The sequence below is a fragment of the Mesocricetus auratus genome, unplaced genomic scaffold (genome assembly GCF_017639785.1).
Source record: "Mesocricetus auratus isolate SY011 unplaced genomic scaffold, BCM_Maur_2.0 Super-Scaffold_100014, whole genome shotgun sequence".
NCBI lineage: Eukaryota > Metazoa > Chordata > Mammalia > Rodentia > Cricetidae > Mesocricetus > Mesocricetus auratus.
The window spans coordinates 25,485,730-25,501,119 of record NW_024429197.1 but is presented as its reverse complement, the minus strand read 5'-3'; the positions used below and the strand labels follow the sequence as shown (position 1 = coordinate 25,501,119).

Here is a 15,390-nt window from a genome sequence, read left to right as displayed (position 1 = left end):
GTCTGTAAACTACAGGGCCGGCAGAGTAACCAAGGCAGGAAGGAAATCTGGTTCAACCGGACTTTGTTATCCAGTGTTGGTTCAGACTTTTAGGGTCTGACCCTGGGCAGTTTATTTTAGACATATTTAAGCACAGCACAAATTTGGGGAAAAAAGTTTCTTGATGATAATTAACTCAATCCTGTGTGTACAACAAATTTAAGACATGTTTACATTGAAACTCTTCCAAATGATGAGGTCCATTGACTCAGAAACAATGCTCAAGATAAGGGTCTAGGAAGAATGACTGAGCTAAACTAATAACCTGTGGGAGTCAAGAGTGATCTGGTCCTAAGATAACACAGAAGTTATCTAGGCTGTTGTAAAGTACAGGTGACATCTCCCATAAGATGGGTTTTATTGACTGAGAAGCAATGTTCATCATCTAGCAAGGAAGAGTCTGGGGTAAACAAACATTATAGTCTGGGGGATTCAGGTTAAGAGGCCCTACAGGGGGCTGGAGAGATGGCTCAGTGGTTAGGAACACTGGCTACTCTTCCATAGGTTCTAAGTTCAATTCCCAAAAATCACAGTGTGGCTCTCAGTTCTCTGTATGGAATCTGATGCCCTGTTATGGTGTGCAGACAAACGTGCAGACAGAGCACTCAAATACATAAATTAACAAATCTTAAAAAAAAAAAGACTGGTACTACAGAGGGCAAAGATTACCAGGTGTCTTAGTCAGGGCTTTATAGCTGTGAAGAGACACCATGATTATAGCAACTTTAAAAAAAAAGATTTATTTATTATATGTATACAGTGTTCTACCTGCATATATTCCTGCACACCAGAAAAGGGCACCAGATCTCATTATAGATGGTCGTGAGCCATCATGTGGTTGCTGGGAATTGAACTCAGGACCTCTGGAAGAGCAGCCACTGCTCTTAACCTCTGAGCCATCTCTCCAGCACTGATTACAGCAACTCTTATAAAAGAAAGCATGTAATTGGGACTTGCTTATGGTGTCAGAGGTTTACTCCATTGTCATTATGGTGGGGAGCATGGCAGCATGGAGGCAGAAGTGGTGTTGGAGAGGGAGCTGAGATCTGCAGGCAGCAGGGAAAGACAGACTTAGGGCTTGGCAGAGACTTCTGAAACCTCAAAGCTCACCTCCAGTGACACACTTTCTCTAACAAGACCATACCCCTGAATCCTTTCAAATAGTGCCACTCTTTGGTGACCAGGCATTCAAATCTGTGAGTCTGTGGGGGCCACTCTTATTCAAACTGCCACACCAGGTTATTAACTACATCCATTCCTAGCCCTCTGGGTAGAAAACAGGTTATACATCGCCCCTGTTGAGATAACCCTGTGTTTAACATTCCTTGTTTCCCTAGTGTTTAGCTGTGATTGCAGGGACCTCATATCCTCTGCAGGCATTCAGCACATTAATTTGAATGAATTTTAAGAGAGACCATCTTGGATTTATTTTTAGTATATGTGTGTTTATACACCTATAGTAACCACAATCAGGTGGTTCTTCTAATGTCCATTTTATAGAAATAGTTCGTCATTCATCTAAATACTGGCCTAGGCCTTGTGTAATTTGAGTTTCAACGAGTCCATAGACTCAGAACTATCTTGTTTAGTCTTTCACAAATCCAGTGTATCATTTGTCATATATAATAAATGCACAGCATAAAGAATGGTAATAGCACAGTATTTTGCTTTTATATAATAAATGAACCTGATGAGGGTTTAGGTTATGCTTCTACTGTTTTGGGGCTGGAGAGATGATTCAGAGGTTAAGAGCACTGGAAGTTCTTCCAGAGGTCCTGAGTTCAATTCCCAGCAACCACAGGGCAGATCATGCCCATGTCCTTCCTTGCCAGAACACTGTATACATAATAAATAAATACTATTGCTATTTTAATTTTATTTAGAAATTATTTTTTTCTTCTTTCTTATTCGCAGCCCCCCTTTTTTTTTGTCATCCGTCCCCCATCCCAAGAGCTTACAGAGATCCGCCTGCCTCCGAGTGCTGGGACTAAAGGCGTACGCCACCACCACCCAGCATCTTATTTCTCCCTTCTTCAATTTTCTTCTCTTTGATTTTCTTTTCTGGGGCAAGGTCTTGTCTTGAAGCCCAGACTACTGGCCTCACACTTGTGATCCTCCTTCAAACTGCATGACTGCAGGCATGTGCATAATCAGGTCTTATGAATGATCTTTTAAAGGATTGTTTGGATTTGACTCAGTAAATAAAGATGGTCTGAGCTACTTAAGCATCAAATTATGTATGTAGTGAAACCTTGAGTGTTTTGGAAATGATATTGAGACATGTTTATGATTCCCTTTATATAGAGCTGACTTCAGATGAGCTGTCCTCATGAGACTGCCTTTGTTTTCCATGGCAAATTAAAAAAAAATAATTCACAAAATAACCAAAATTATTTCCTTATGTTTTAGTTATTTTTAAGTTAATGTTTTGGGCAAAATTTGTTGATACTGAATGTTGTATACATTTGAGGTTTTTGTTTGGTTTTGTTTTTGAGATAGGGTCTCTATATAGTCCTTGCTGTCCTGGAATTCACTGTATAGGTCAGGGTGGCCTGGAACACACAGGCTTGGGGTTAGAGGTGTGCACTACCACGTTCAACCTAGATCTGTTCTTTTTTTTAATAACTAAGATAGTTTATGAACAAAACAAATAGGAAAAAACAAAATAAAGGAATGTGCCAAGTGTGATGGCCCTGCACTCGGGAGACAGAGGCATCCTGCTCTGCTGTTAAACAGATCTGACCCACAGAGTAAGTTCAGGAGACAGAGGCATCCTACTCTGATGTTAAACAGATCTGACCCACACAGTAAGTTCAGGACAGCCATGGCTGCAAACAGCACTCGTCTCAAGACATACAACAGAACAAAGAAGAAAAAAAAAAGTGGAAGAGGAGAAGGAAAAATAGGTAAGAAAATGATATATGCCAGGCAGTGATAGTATGCACTTTTAATCCCAGCACTCAGGAGGCAGAGGCAGGTGGATCTCTGTGAGTTCAAGGCCAGCCTGGTCTACAGAGTGAGTTCCAGGACAGCCAGGGTTACACAGAAAAATCCTGTCTTGAAAAAATAATATCAAAATGAATATAAACTTGCAAACACATTGTTAATATATGCTGTTTTACCTCCTCTAGCCTTATTAGCATAGTAATACATTTATTTGATGTAACTAAATTTTTATATCTCTATTTGAAATTAGTGTTTAAGAGAAATCTGGGGAAAATGCTACAATTATTGTTTTGTTGTTCACAGGAAGGGAGGAAATAATAAATTAATAAAGATCTATCATCGAGATGGTAAATACGGCTTTTCTGACCCCCTGACATTTAATTCTGTGGTGGAACTCATTAACCACTATCACCATGAATCTCTTGCTCAGTACAATCCCAAACTTGATGTGAAGCTGATGTACCCAGTATCCAGATACCAACAGGTATGACCATAGACATTCTCATATCATTATTTTATATAATTTTAGTCTATTTATCAGGCTCATTGGTTAAAAAGAAGTCTAGTTTATATTTATTTTCCTGATTAATCCTGAGTGTGGTGGTGCTTGCCTTTAATCCCAGCAGAGGCAGGGGGACCTCTTCGAGTTCCAGGCCAGCCAGGGCTGGCTGTATGAATCTCTCTCTCTCTCTCTCTCTCTCTCTCTCTCTCTCTCTCTCTCTCTCTCTCTCTCTCTCTCTCTCTCTCTCTCTCTCTCTCTCTCTCTACACACACACACACACACACACACACACACACACACACACACACACACACACACACACACACACAGAAAGAAGGAAAGAAGACATATTCCTAAGTAGCATTTTAGGTATTTTAGTTTAGTTTTTTTGGTTTTGGTTTTTGAAATAGGGTTTGATATTGGTAGGCTGACTTTGAAATCACTATTCAGTTAATGTCGAACTTGAATTTCTGATCTTCCTTCCTCCAGTCTCCTGAGTTCTAGGATTGTAGCTTTTGCTCTCATACCTCACCTGTGTAGTTTTTTTTTTCTCTCTTGGGGCCCACCACCCAGCTCTCAAATAAATATACAGAGTCTTATTCTTACTTATGAATGCCTGGTCTTAGCTTAGATTGTTTCTAGCCAGCTTTTCTTAACTTAAATGATCCATCTACCTTTTGCCTCTGGGCTTTTACCTCCCTCTGTTCTGTATACCTTTTTTATTTCTTACTCCATCTCTGGCTATGCGGCTGCTCTCATTCCCTCACCCCCGCCCCCCAGACAGAGTTTCTCTATGTAAACCCAGTCCTGGCTGTTAGAACTTGCTTTGTAGACCAGGCTGGCCTCAAACTCTCTGAGATCCACCTGCCTCTCCCTTCCAAGTGCTGGGATTAAAGGTATGTGTCACCACCGCCTGACTGAAACAAGTTTTTAAAAATTCTGGCTCCTTCTCTCTTTTTTTTTTTCACTCCTCCTCTTCTCTTTTTCCTCCTATTTATCCTTTCTGCCTGGCAGCCCCACCTATCACTCTCCTGCCTTGCCATTGGCCATTCAGGTTTTTATTATCAAGTGTGTTAAGCAGGCAAAGCAACGTAGCTTCACAGAGTTAAACAAATGCAATATAAAAGAATGCAACATATCTTCACATCATTAAACAAACATTCCACAGCATAAATGAATGTAACACATCTTCAACTAATATTCCACATCAGGGAGGTGTATATAGAGGCCAGAGGTCATCCTTGAGTGTTAGTCCTCAGGAGCAATCCACCTTTTTATTTATAGTCAGGGTCTCTCATTGGAACCTGAGTTTACTGATTAGCCCAGGCTGGATAACCCTTGAGCCCCCAGGAATCTACCCATTTTTAGTAGTGGGATTCAAGTATGTGGCACCAAACCTCACTCTATACTTACCAGCTGAGTGTCAGATTCATGTTTACTGTATATATAACAAGCTGAGCTATCTCTCCAGCTTCCTTCCTTCCTCCCTCCCCCCCTTCCTTCCTCCCTTTCTCCCTCCCTCTGTCCCTCTCTCCCCCCTCCCTCCCTCTCTCCCTGCCTCCCTGCCTCCCTCCTTTCTTAATTTAAAAAAAGTGTGTGTGTGTGCTCGTGCCTACCTGTGTGTCCTTGTGCTCACGTGCCTGTGCCTGCAAAGGCTAGAAGACATGACATTTCATCTCTTGGAGCTGTAAACTACTGGAGGTGAGTGTTGGGAATGAACATGGGACCTCTGAAGAACTTAAAATCTGGTCTTAGTGTCACTAAAAAGTGTTTTTCTTGCCGGGTTGGTGATACATACCTTTAATCCCAGCACTAGGGAGGTGAGGATGCTATGAGTTGCAGGCCAGCCTGGTCTGCATACTGAGACCCTATCTTAAGAAACAGAATAAAATAAAATCCTCACAAAATCAAAGTGTTTTTGGTGCTTAGTATTAAAACAGTGACTTCTAAAGTTGAAATATAATATGAATGTAAGCAGACTTGGAAAAACATGTTAGAATTAATAACATTGCTTTGTTTTATTTTTGTCTGTCTGTGTAGGATCAGTTGGTAAAAGAAGATAACATTGATGCAGTAGGTAAAAACCTGCAGGAGTTCCACTCTCAGTATCAGGAGAAGAGTAAAGAGTATGACAGGCTATATGAAGAGTACACCAGGACATCTCAGGTGAGATCCTAAGTAGTTGACTGGATAAAATTCTGCTGTCTTCATATCTTAACTGTCTTTTGAGATTTTGGTGATACAAATATACTCCCATTCATACCTTTTTTGTTATTGTTGTTTGAAATACAACAAGCTAGGAATGTGGCTTAACTGGTAGAGTGCATATTGTTTGCCTATTAGGTTTGACCCTAGCATCACTTAAAACTGGATGTGGTGGTGCAAGCCTTTAATCTCTGGCACTGGGGAGTTGGAAGTTGGAGGATCAGAAATTCAAGGTCATCCTCAGCTGTATAACCAGCTCAAAGCTTATCTGGGATTCATGGGAACCTGTTTCCTTTTTTTTAATTAGGTAATATTAAATAAATAGTTGTAGATTATAGAAATTAACAAAATGACAAGTTCGTGAGATAGAAATTAATTTTTGTCCATATGGACAGTACAGGGCTGTTTCAGTAGTTCTACAGTCATGATGATTCTTGGATTTTTGTTTTATGCTCTTCTTATGTAACATGAGCAGTCACATAAGATAAGGGAAGAATAGGAAAATAGGAAGGAAAAAGGAAGTCTATCCCCCCATCCCCAGGGTTTCTCTGTGTAATCCTGGCTGGCATGGAACTCACTCTGTAAATCAGACTGATCTCAAACTCAGAGATCCACTTGCCTCTGAGATTAAAGTCATGTGCCATCTTGTCCAACAGGTTTTATGCTTTTTAAGACAAATTTATTAAATGTGTATGAGTGTTTTGCTTGTGTGTTTGTGCACCATGTGCATGCCTGGTGCCCATGGAGGTCTGAAGAGGCCATCAGAACTGGAGTTATGGATGGTTGTGAGCCATCGTGTCGGTGCTAGAAATCAAAAGTGGGTCCTAGCCACTCAGCCATCTTTCCAGCCTGAGGGTTTCTGCTTTAAAGTTTGTATTTCTGTTTATTTTATGAAGTTGATAGTAATGACCCTTCTTGGAGTTTTTTTGTTGTTGTTTTGTTTTGTTTTTGACACAGGGTTTCTTTGTGTAGCTTTGGCTGTCCTAGAACCAGACTGACCTCAAACTCACAGAGACCCACCCACCTCTGTTTCCTGAGTGCTGGGATTAAAGGTGTGAGCCACCAATGCCCGGCTTTTCCTAGTTTCTTAAGTTATCCAATTAGATTATTGATTTTAGAACATGCTTCTCTTAAAAAAATAACTTGTTATTAGTATGTGTGAGGATAATAGTGTCACTGCACACTTGTGCAGGTCAGAGGACAACTTTGTGCAGTCATTTAGAACCTGCGTGGTCTGATGCCAGGGCCTTTTTACCCACTGACAGTTTGCTTTCTGTCGCTGTGATAAGAGCATGATCAAAAGCAGCTTGGAAGGAAAGGTTTGTTTCATCTCACAGGTGTAGTCCATCATGAAGGAAGTCAGAGCAGAACCTGAAGCGGAAACCATGAAGGAATGCTTCTTTCTGACTTGCTCCCCATGGTTTATTCAGTTTCCTTTTTTTTTTTTTTTGACAACCCCAGGATTGATTCAGAACGTGTCGCACAGACTTTTACGGGTTAGTCTGATGAAGTATATTCTCAGTAAGGCTTCCTCTTCTGAGATGGCCCTACCTTGTGTCAAGCTAATAAAAGTAACCCACACCCCTTGAAACTTTCCACTACCGTCCCTCTCCTACTGTTTTTTTAATCATAGGTGTTTACATCTATGAAATTCCCTGAATATTGCTTTGTCACACCCCGTAAGTTTTCTTATGGGAGTGATTAGGTTTCATTTATCTCAAGGCATTTTTCTAATTTCATCTGCCATTTGTTTGCTTATTTGTTTGTTTGAGTCGAGGTCTCATTGTGTGGTCCTGGCTAGTTTAGAACGCTGTGTAAATGAAAGTAGCCTAGAGCTTACAGAGATCTGTCCACCACTGTCTCACAAGCCTTCAGAGATCTGTCTACCACTGTCTTACAAGCTTACAGAGATCTGTCCACCACTGTCTCACAAGCCTTCAGAGATCTGTCCACCACTGTCTCACAAGCCTTCAGGGATTAAAGGATACCACCACATTTGGCCTTTGTCATTTAGTTTTGAGTCATTAGTTGTTTAGGAGCATGTTATTTAATCTCTGTATCTTTGTTATTTTCTGGTTTTTCTTCTGTGATTGATTTCTACTTTCTTTTCACTGTGGATCAGAGAGGGTCTGTATGATTTCAGTCGTTTAAAATTAATCAAAACTTGAAGAGATGGCTCAGCATTTAAGAGCAATTGTTCTTGCAAAGGATTTGGGTTGGCTCCCAACACCCTCATGTTGGTTCACAAGCATTTGTAGCTATAGTGTGAATCAGATGCATTGGTAGCTATAGTATGAATCAGATGCCCACCTTTGTCACGTCTGTTGCGCGGCCTGTGTCCGAGAACGTGCGGAGGGTGTCGGGTATTGAAAACACAGAGACTCGTTTAATGATATAAAGAGAACTTTAAACAGGCTCCAAAAAGGTTCAAGAAAAACTTCCTAAGAAAAGCTCCCACCAGAGAAGCTTCTGCTCTCTCCTCTCCCCTGGCTGGTTCTGCTCTGACACCAGAGGTGGATGTGTGTGGGTTTTTGAAGGTGCGGTTAGTCTTTGGACAAGGTCGAGGTCAGGGCGGTTTCCGTGGGAAGGCCTTTCCCAGGAACTTATTGTATCGTTTTTAGTAAACATGTTTTTACTAAACATTGTCTTACAGCTGCCTACTCCCAGGCAGAAGGGGAAGTGGCCAGGAACTTATTGTATCGTTTTTAGTAAACATGTTTTTACTAAACATTGTCTTACAGCTGCCTACTCCCAGGCAGAAGGGGAAGTGGGTCTCTGCTCAAGGTCTGGTGTTCCCACACACCTTTGACCTGAAGGCATCAGGCACAAATGTGGTGCACATATAAAACCAATGCCCTGCCCCTCCTTTTTTTGAGTCAGGGTCTCACTATATAGTCCTGGATAGCCTGGACTCACTATGTAGATCAGGCTAGACTTGAACTCACAGAGATCTATGTGACTTTACCTCTCAAGTGCAAGGGCTAGCATTAGAAGTTTGTGCTAAGCCAGGTGTTGGTGACATACCTCTTTAATCCCAGCACTCGAGAAGCAGAGGCAGGAGGATCTCTGTGAGTTCGAGGCCAGCCTGGTCTACAGATGGAGTTCATTTTTTTTCTTTTGTTAATGACTATTTTATGCATTTTCCCTTCAAATCATATAAAATAGAAGAGGCAATACTTGGGGTATAGCTCATTGATAGAATCCGGTTTTGCTCTCTAGCTCTGGAAGAAAAATCCCCCAAAGCTTTATGATATATAATGGTCATTTCACCATCCATATAATGCTGATCACTTTAATGAATTCAATCGGTAAAAGTCTTAATAACATTTTCTCCATTCTACCACCACATACTAGGCTCATCACAGTTAATTCATCTGGAAATGCTAAAGTAATAAAAGACATTGAAACTGGAAATTAAGGTCTAGACACTAGACACACACATGGTAAAAAATAAATAAATGTCCTCAAGCCTTCTGACTCCTGCAGGCTTTCTTCCCCCTCTTCTGTGGGGTTTTCCTGGCTCTGCCTAGTGTTTGGCTGTGGGTCTCTGCATCTGCTCCTATAAGTTGTTGGATGATGCATCTGTGATGACAGTTGGGCCAGACACTTTTCTATGCATATAGCAGGATATCATTAGAATCATTTCATTGACTTTTTTTTGATAGTCATGTTTGGTTCTATCCTGGGTCTCTGGGCAGGCCAGCCTCTGGTTTCTGGCCATCCAGGCAGTGTCAGGCATGGGTTTCCTCTCATGGCAGGGCTTCAAGTTGGACCGACCAGGCATTGGTTGGCCACTCCCACAAGTTCTGCATCACCATTACCCTAGCATATCTTGCAGGCAGGACAGATTGTGGGTCAAAGGTTCTGTGACTGGGTTGGTGTTCTGTCCCACTGCTGGAAGCCTTGCCTGGTTATAGAAATGGCTAGTTCAGGCTCCATATCCCCCATTTCTGGCAGTCTTTGCTAGGATCACTCTCACAGGAGCCAGAGGGATTGAGAACACTAGGAGAACATGACCCACAAAATCAGGACTCACAGAGACCAAAGCAACAATCATGGACACTTTGTGTAGCTGAGCTAGGTCCTCTGCATATGTTATGATTGTGTAGCTTGGTGTTCTTGCAGAACTCCTAACAGTGGGAATGGGAGTGTGTCTTTGACTCTTTTGCATGCTCTTGGGACCCTTTTATACCTACTGGGTTGTTTTGTTCAGCCTTGATAGGAAGGTTTGTACCTATTGTCACTTGTTACGACATGTTTGTTTGGTTGATATCCCTGGGAGGTCTGCTCTTTTTTTTGAAGGGAAATGGAGGAGGGTGGATCTGGGGAGAGAGGGAGTGATGGAAGCAGTGGAGGGAGGAGAAAATATGATCAGGATGTAATTTGTGAGAGAAGAATACAAATAAATAATGTTTTTAAAAATTGAAATTAAACACACATTAAATACACACATACATTAAGGCATACAACAGATGTAGCACAAATATCAAATAGCTAGAAAAGTTATCAAAATAATTTTTTTTGTTTTTGTTTGTTTTTTGAGACAGGTTTTTTCTGTATAGCCCTAGTTAGTTGCTCTGTAGACCAGGCTGGCCTTGACTCACAGAGATCCACCTGCCTCTGACTCCTGAGTGCTGGGACCAAAGGTGTGTACCACCAACACCCAGCTCAAAATAATTCTTAATAATTAAAAAGATAAAAATGGAATCAGCTTCCACACAAGACTATGGACCAGCACATTTTGGCCATTTGAATTATACACCTTTTCAGCAGAAATCTGGTGTTCTACTTCAAGGTAGTCTCACCTGTAGGCTTTACTATATTGATTCAAAATAGTCACATCTTCCTCCTGACTTAGGCAAAGCCTTAGTGTTATAGTAGTCTTTTATAGCTTGTGACCATTCAAATAAATCCTGTTCACTGTGTCTTCAGTATATATACAGAACCTAAATGTTTCTCATCACCTTTACTACTGATACCTTGTCCAAAGATAGCATAATTTCTTGCCTAGTGTGTTAATTTTTCTGATGCTATGATACACCTTTAGTCCCAGCACTGTGATGGCTGAGACATGCAGATCTCTTTGAATTTGAGGCCATCCTGGTCTGCATAGCCAGTTCTGCACCACTTTGGGATATTTAACAGACATAACATGCAGCATACGATAAAATACTTGAGAGAGTCAGCCTCAAAGGGGGGGAAAGGTTTGCTTTGAATTGTAGTTTTAAACGTTTCAGTGTAGTATCAGAGGAGAGGGAGAGAGGCCAGGGTTCTGCTAGCTCCTTTAAAGGTGTGCTTTCAGTGACCTAACTTCCTGAAGGTTCTACCTCTTCCCAGCTTCCAGGAAGCTGTCCATAAAGCCTTAACAATGAGCCCTTGGGGGAACACTGCAGATTCAAGCTTCCTCTACTTCATAAGCCTCCTAACTGATACTCTTTCCCCCATCCTCCACTCTTCATCTCCTAAATCAGTTTTCACCTTATCAGCCAGGTCAAGTCACAGTCTTCTGTGTTTGTTTTAGTGAATGTGTGGAAGACAGAGGTCAAGCTCAGGTGTTGTTCATATGGCATTGCCCACCTTGTTTTTTGAGATAGGATCTGTCTGAAGTTTGTCCAGTAGACTAGGCTAGCATTTGTCTCTACCTCTCCAACATGGAGACCAAAAGCACATGACTGTCCCTGGATTTTTATGTGGGTTCTGGGGCCAGATTCAGTCCTTTAGCTTGTGTGGCAAGTACTTTGCTGACTGGGCTGTTGCCACAGGCTTACTCCTTGTTTTTAAAAAACAAACAAACAAAAAGCCCTCAACATAATCTCCAAACCCTGTATTAGTCAGGGTTCTCTAAAGTTAAAAAAAAAAAGTGTGAGCTCATTGTATACTTGAGGCAAGCCTGAATTTCTCAACATCCTGTCTGTACCTCTTGAATGCTAGGATTGTAAACATGAGCCACTATGCCTGGCTCTGACTTTAGTTCATTAATAATGTTTTTTTTTCTTTTTTTTTGAGACCGGGTTTCTCTGTGTAGTACCAACTATCCTGGAACTTACTTTGTAGACCAGGCTGGCCTCAGACTCAGAGATTGCCTGCCTCTGCCTCCCGAGTGCTGGGACTAAAGGTGTGTGCCACCACTGCCCTGCTTCATTTCTTGTGTGTAAGTGTGTGTGCATTCGACAGCATGTGTGCGTCAGAGAACAGCTTCCAGTGGTTGGTTCTCTTCCTTTCCTCAGGTTTGGTGTCTGTCAGATGGTTTTTCTCACTGAACCATCCTCTTAGTCTGGACATTATTCCTTAGAACTGGTCACTGTTCTCTCCTGGCTTACTGTTTTTGAATACACGACACCTGATTCCCACCTTGCAGCGTTTGCATTGGCTGCCTGCTTCAAAAACTTTGTAAAAACCTGGCTAACTCGCTTGCTTCCTTTAAGTTTTCCCAAATGTCATCATCCCAGTAAGGCCTACCTGGCATCTTTATTTAATAAATTTGATTTATTATCGAGGCATAGTGACAAGTGCCTGTAATCCCAGCACTTAGAAAACAGAGGCAGGAGGATTGGGTATTCAAAGCCATCCATAGATACATATAATGACTTCAAGACCAATCTGGGTTACATGAGACCATGTCTCAAAATGAAAGCAAAAATTAAAATTGTAACATGTTACTATGTGTAGTGGTATTATATACCTATCATCCCAAGACTAAGAGACTAAGGCAGGGGGATTTCAGATTATAGGCCAGCCTGGGCAATATCGTGAGGTCTATTTTAAAACAAACAAATAAGCAAACAAAAATCCCATACAGCAACAACAAAATTAATGAAAGGCAAGAGAGACGGGTGAACAGGTAAAGGTACTTGCAGCAGCAGCCTGGAGACCTGAGTTTGAGTCCTGGCCCCCATGGAAAAGTGGAAGAAAAGAACCAATTTCACCAAGTTGTCCTCTGACCTCTACAAACATGTCATGGCATGAAATCTGCCTCCCCATAACAATAATTTAAAAGCATTAGTAACTTCAGTTGGTTACTTCTACCTTGTCATGAAGCCAAACCTTAGTAGAGTTCAGAAATCTGTATACTGTCTGAGTCCTGGGTGACAGGGTCAGTCTCACAAATTCTCTTCATTGTCCATCAGGTAGTTTGTGGTGTAGTGTGTTCTTAGTAAACATTAATTGAAATTGGTTAATGCGAGGTAGTGGCAGAACTGCCCTGCTAGTGTAAGAATTTCTAGAATTACAAATATACAATCTGGCCATCTTTCTGGAATCTTGTGCACAATCATTACTTTCCTGAGAAGCACACTGAAGCCCTTTCTGAAGATTTTAGGGCCATCCTGAATCAAATGCTAATGCAGTGTATTGTATCCTGGGATGGAGAGGTGGCTTAGCAGGTGAAGGTGCTGCCTCTAAGCAAGATGATGCAGGACCCACAGAGTGGTAGGAGAAAAACAGTGACTTCCACAGGCAGGCACCTTGCTGTGCACATAGGCATACACACAAAAATTAAAATAAATATAGTAAAACATAAAAAATATTAAAACCTTGATATCCTCAGAGGTCATTAGAATGTATGAGAGACTAAATGACTTAATCTAATTGGCATTTTGGAATTAGTAAGTCTATTTTGTAGGATTTTTAGGTTTTCATCTTAGTACATCTGACTTTAGTAGATATTCTCTCTGCTTTTTTCTTCTAATTAGATTAGTGATGAAGCTGGAAAATTCAGCCTGCAATTTTGTAATGAAAGGGATAATAAATAAACTCTACACAGTTCTTCTGGGAATAAGATTTTGAATATTGGTATATGAACTCCTCATCTTTCCAGTCACTCTTTCAGTTAAGGATTAGTATTGCAATAATTGGTGCACCTTGTAGTCATGGTGTTCATTTTGTCAGTCTCTTGGCAATTGATAGGCCTTTCTGTGGCTCTTAGCCATAAATCAGGCAATGGTTCTTTTTACTTATTCTATAATCTGAAGTGTTTTATATCTACGTAGTAGAGAAGGGTTGAATAAAGAAACTGTTTTTGCCCTGCTATAGGGTCTTAATAATTCTTTTTGTTTGTTGAGATAGGATGTTATACAATCCAGAGTAGCCTTGAACTTTGTGTTGCCAATCATGACCTTTAAATTCTGGTCCTTGGATCTCTACCTTCTAAGTGTTGGGATTACCCAGTAATTTGTGTATGATAGACAAGCATTCTAACAATTGAGATACATCTCCTGTCCCCCCACCACCTCCACCAGTGCTGGGGACTGAATCAAGGACCTTTCATATGCTAGATATTACTATTGAACCACAAATCTAGTCTGCATAATTGGTTGATAAAGGCTTATAATCAAAATTACAAGATTGGTTTTAAGATGAAGATTATAAAAATATGATAAAGTGTTTGTGTGTTTTTTTCATTTAGTTAAAGCTGGCCTTAAGCTTTCTCTGTAGATGAAGTTGGCCTTGAACTCCTACTTGCCTACTGAATGCTGAGATTATAGTCAGGAACTACCCTGCCTAGTTATTAAGTGTATATTGTTTATTTTCCTCCTGTAGGAAATACAGATGAAGAGGACTGCAATTGAAGCCTTTAATGAAACTATTAAAATATTTGAGGAGCAGTGTCAAACCCAAGAACAACATAGCAAAGAATATATTGAGCGATTTCGCAGAGAGGGGAATGAAAAGGAGATTGAACGGTAAGTGTACTTAATACCTCCAAGTGAGTAATGAAATAAGACTTTTTTTCTTCATTAATAATTTTTGTCCTGTTTTTTTATACCACCTCAAGTTGCCCATATAAATGTTATACGGAACTATTGGCTGTTCACAGTAATGCATGGTACCAAATGGCATCTTTTCTTTTTTATATGTTTTCTTTTCTCCGCAAATTCATATATTTATATTTTTTTTCTTTTTTTAAATTGGTGGTTTTTGCCTGTATGTCTGTGTGAGGGTGTTGGATCCTGGAATTACAGACAGTTGTGAGCTGCCATGTGGGTACTGGGAATTGAACCTGGGTCTTCTAGAAGAGCAGTCAGTGCTCTTAAATGCTGAGCCATCTCTCCAGCCCCTTACTCTGTAAATTCTTAATCCTTACCCATCCTGTAGGACTTAAGTTAGATATAAACTTTTCCAGAAGAGTCTTCTATTTAGGGGTGTTGTGTAAGTGTTCATACAGTGTCGGGTCCTGATCCCAGTTATAACATATGCTCATTCAATTGCAAACTCACTAAGAATATACATGCTGGCTTCCCCCCCAATATAGCCCAGCACATATGTCTGTCACAGTCATCCTTTATGTAATCTGGGAATTGTGGCACGTACCTATAATCTGCTGTTCCAGAGACAGGCAAGAGGACCAGCCTGTGTAGCATAGTGAGACCCTGTCACAAACAACAAACCCAACAAGATATTATGACCCTGTTTATGCTTCCTGGCCCTCTGCTTCTGTTTTTATTTTAGCTTTAATATGTCATATTTTCACAGAATTATGATGAATTATGATAAGTTGAAATCACGTCTTGGTGAGATTCATGATAGCAAAGTGCGTCTAGAGCAGGACTTGAAGAAACAAGCTTTGGACAACCGGGAAATAGATAAAAAAATGAATAGCATCAAACCGGACCTGATCCAGCTGCGTAAGATCCGGGATCAGCACCTTGTGTAAGTAGTCTGGGGCTGAATGCTGAGGGACACACCAGCATCAGGTAGTA

The 15,390-nt window shown here is 40.8% G+C and overlaps 1 protein-coding gene across 3 annotated transcripts in view; it reads left to right on the top strand.

Moving 5' to 3' along the window:
• LOC101831400 (phosphatidylinositol 3-kinase regulatory subunit gamma) overlaps window positions 1–15,390 on the top strand; it is a 125,998-nt gene that overhangs the window by 97,654 nt on the left and 12,954 nt on the right. For all 3 annotated transcript variants that reach the window (XM_040756924.1, XM_040756920.1, XM_040756921.1), the window contains 4 exons: window positions 3,289–3,469; window positions 5,528–5,653; window positions 14,231–14,373; window positions 15,164–15,340. In XM_040756924.1, the coding sequence (XP_040612858.1) occupies window positions 3,289–3,469; window positions 5,528–5,653; window positions 14,231–14,373; window positions 15,164–15,340 (627 nt within the window). The remainder of the gene's footprint in view (window positions 1–3,288; window positions 3,470–5,527; window positions 5,654–14,230; window positions 14,374–15,163; window positions 15,341–15,390) is intronic.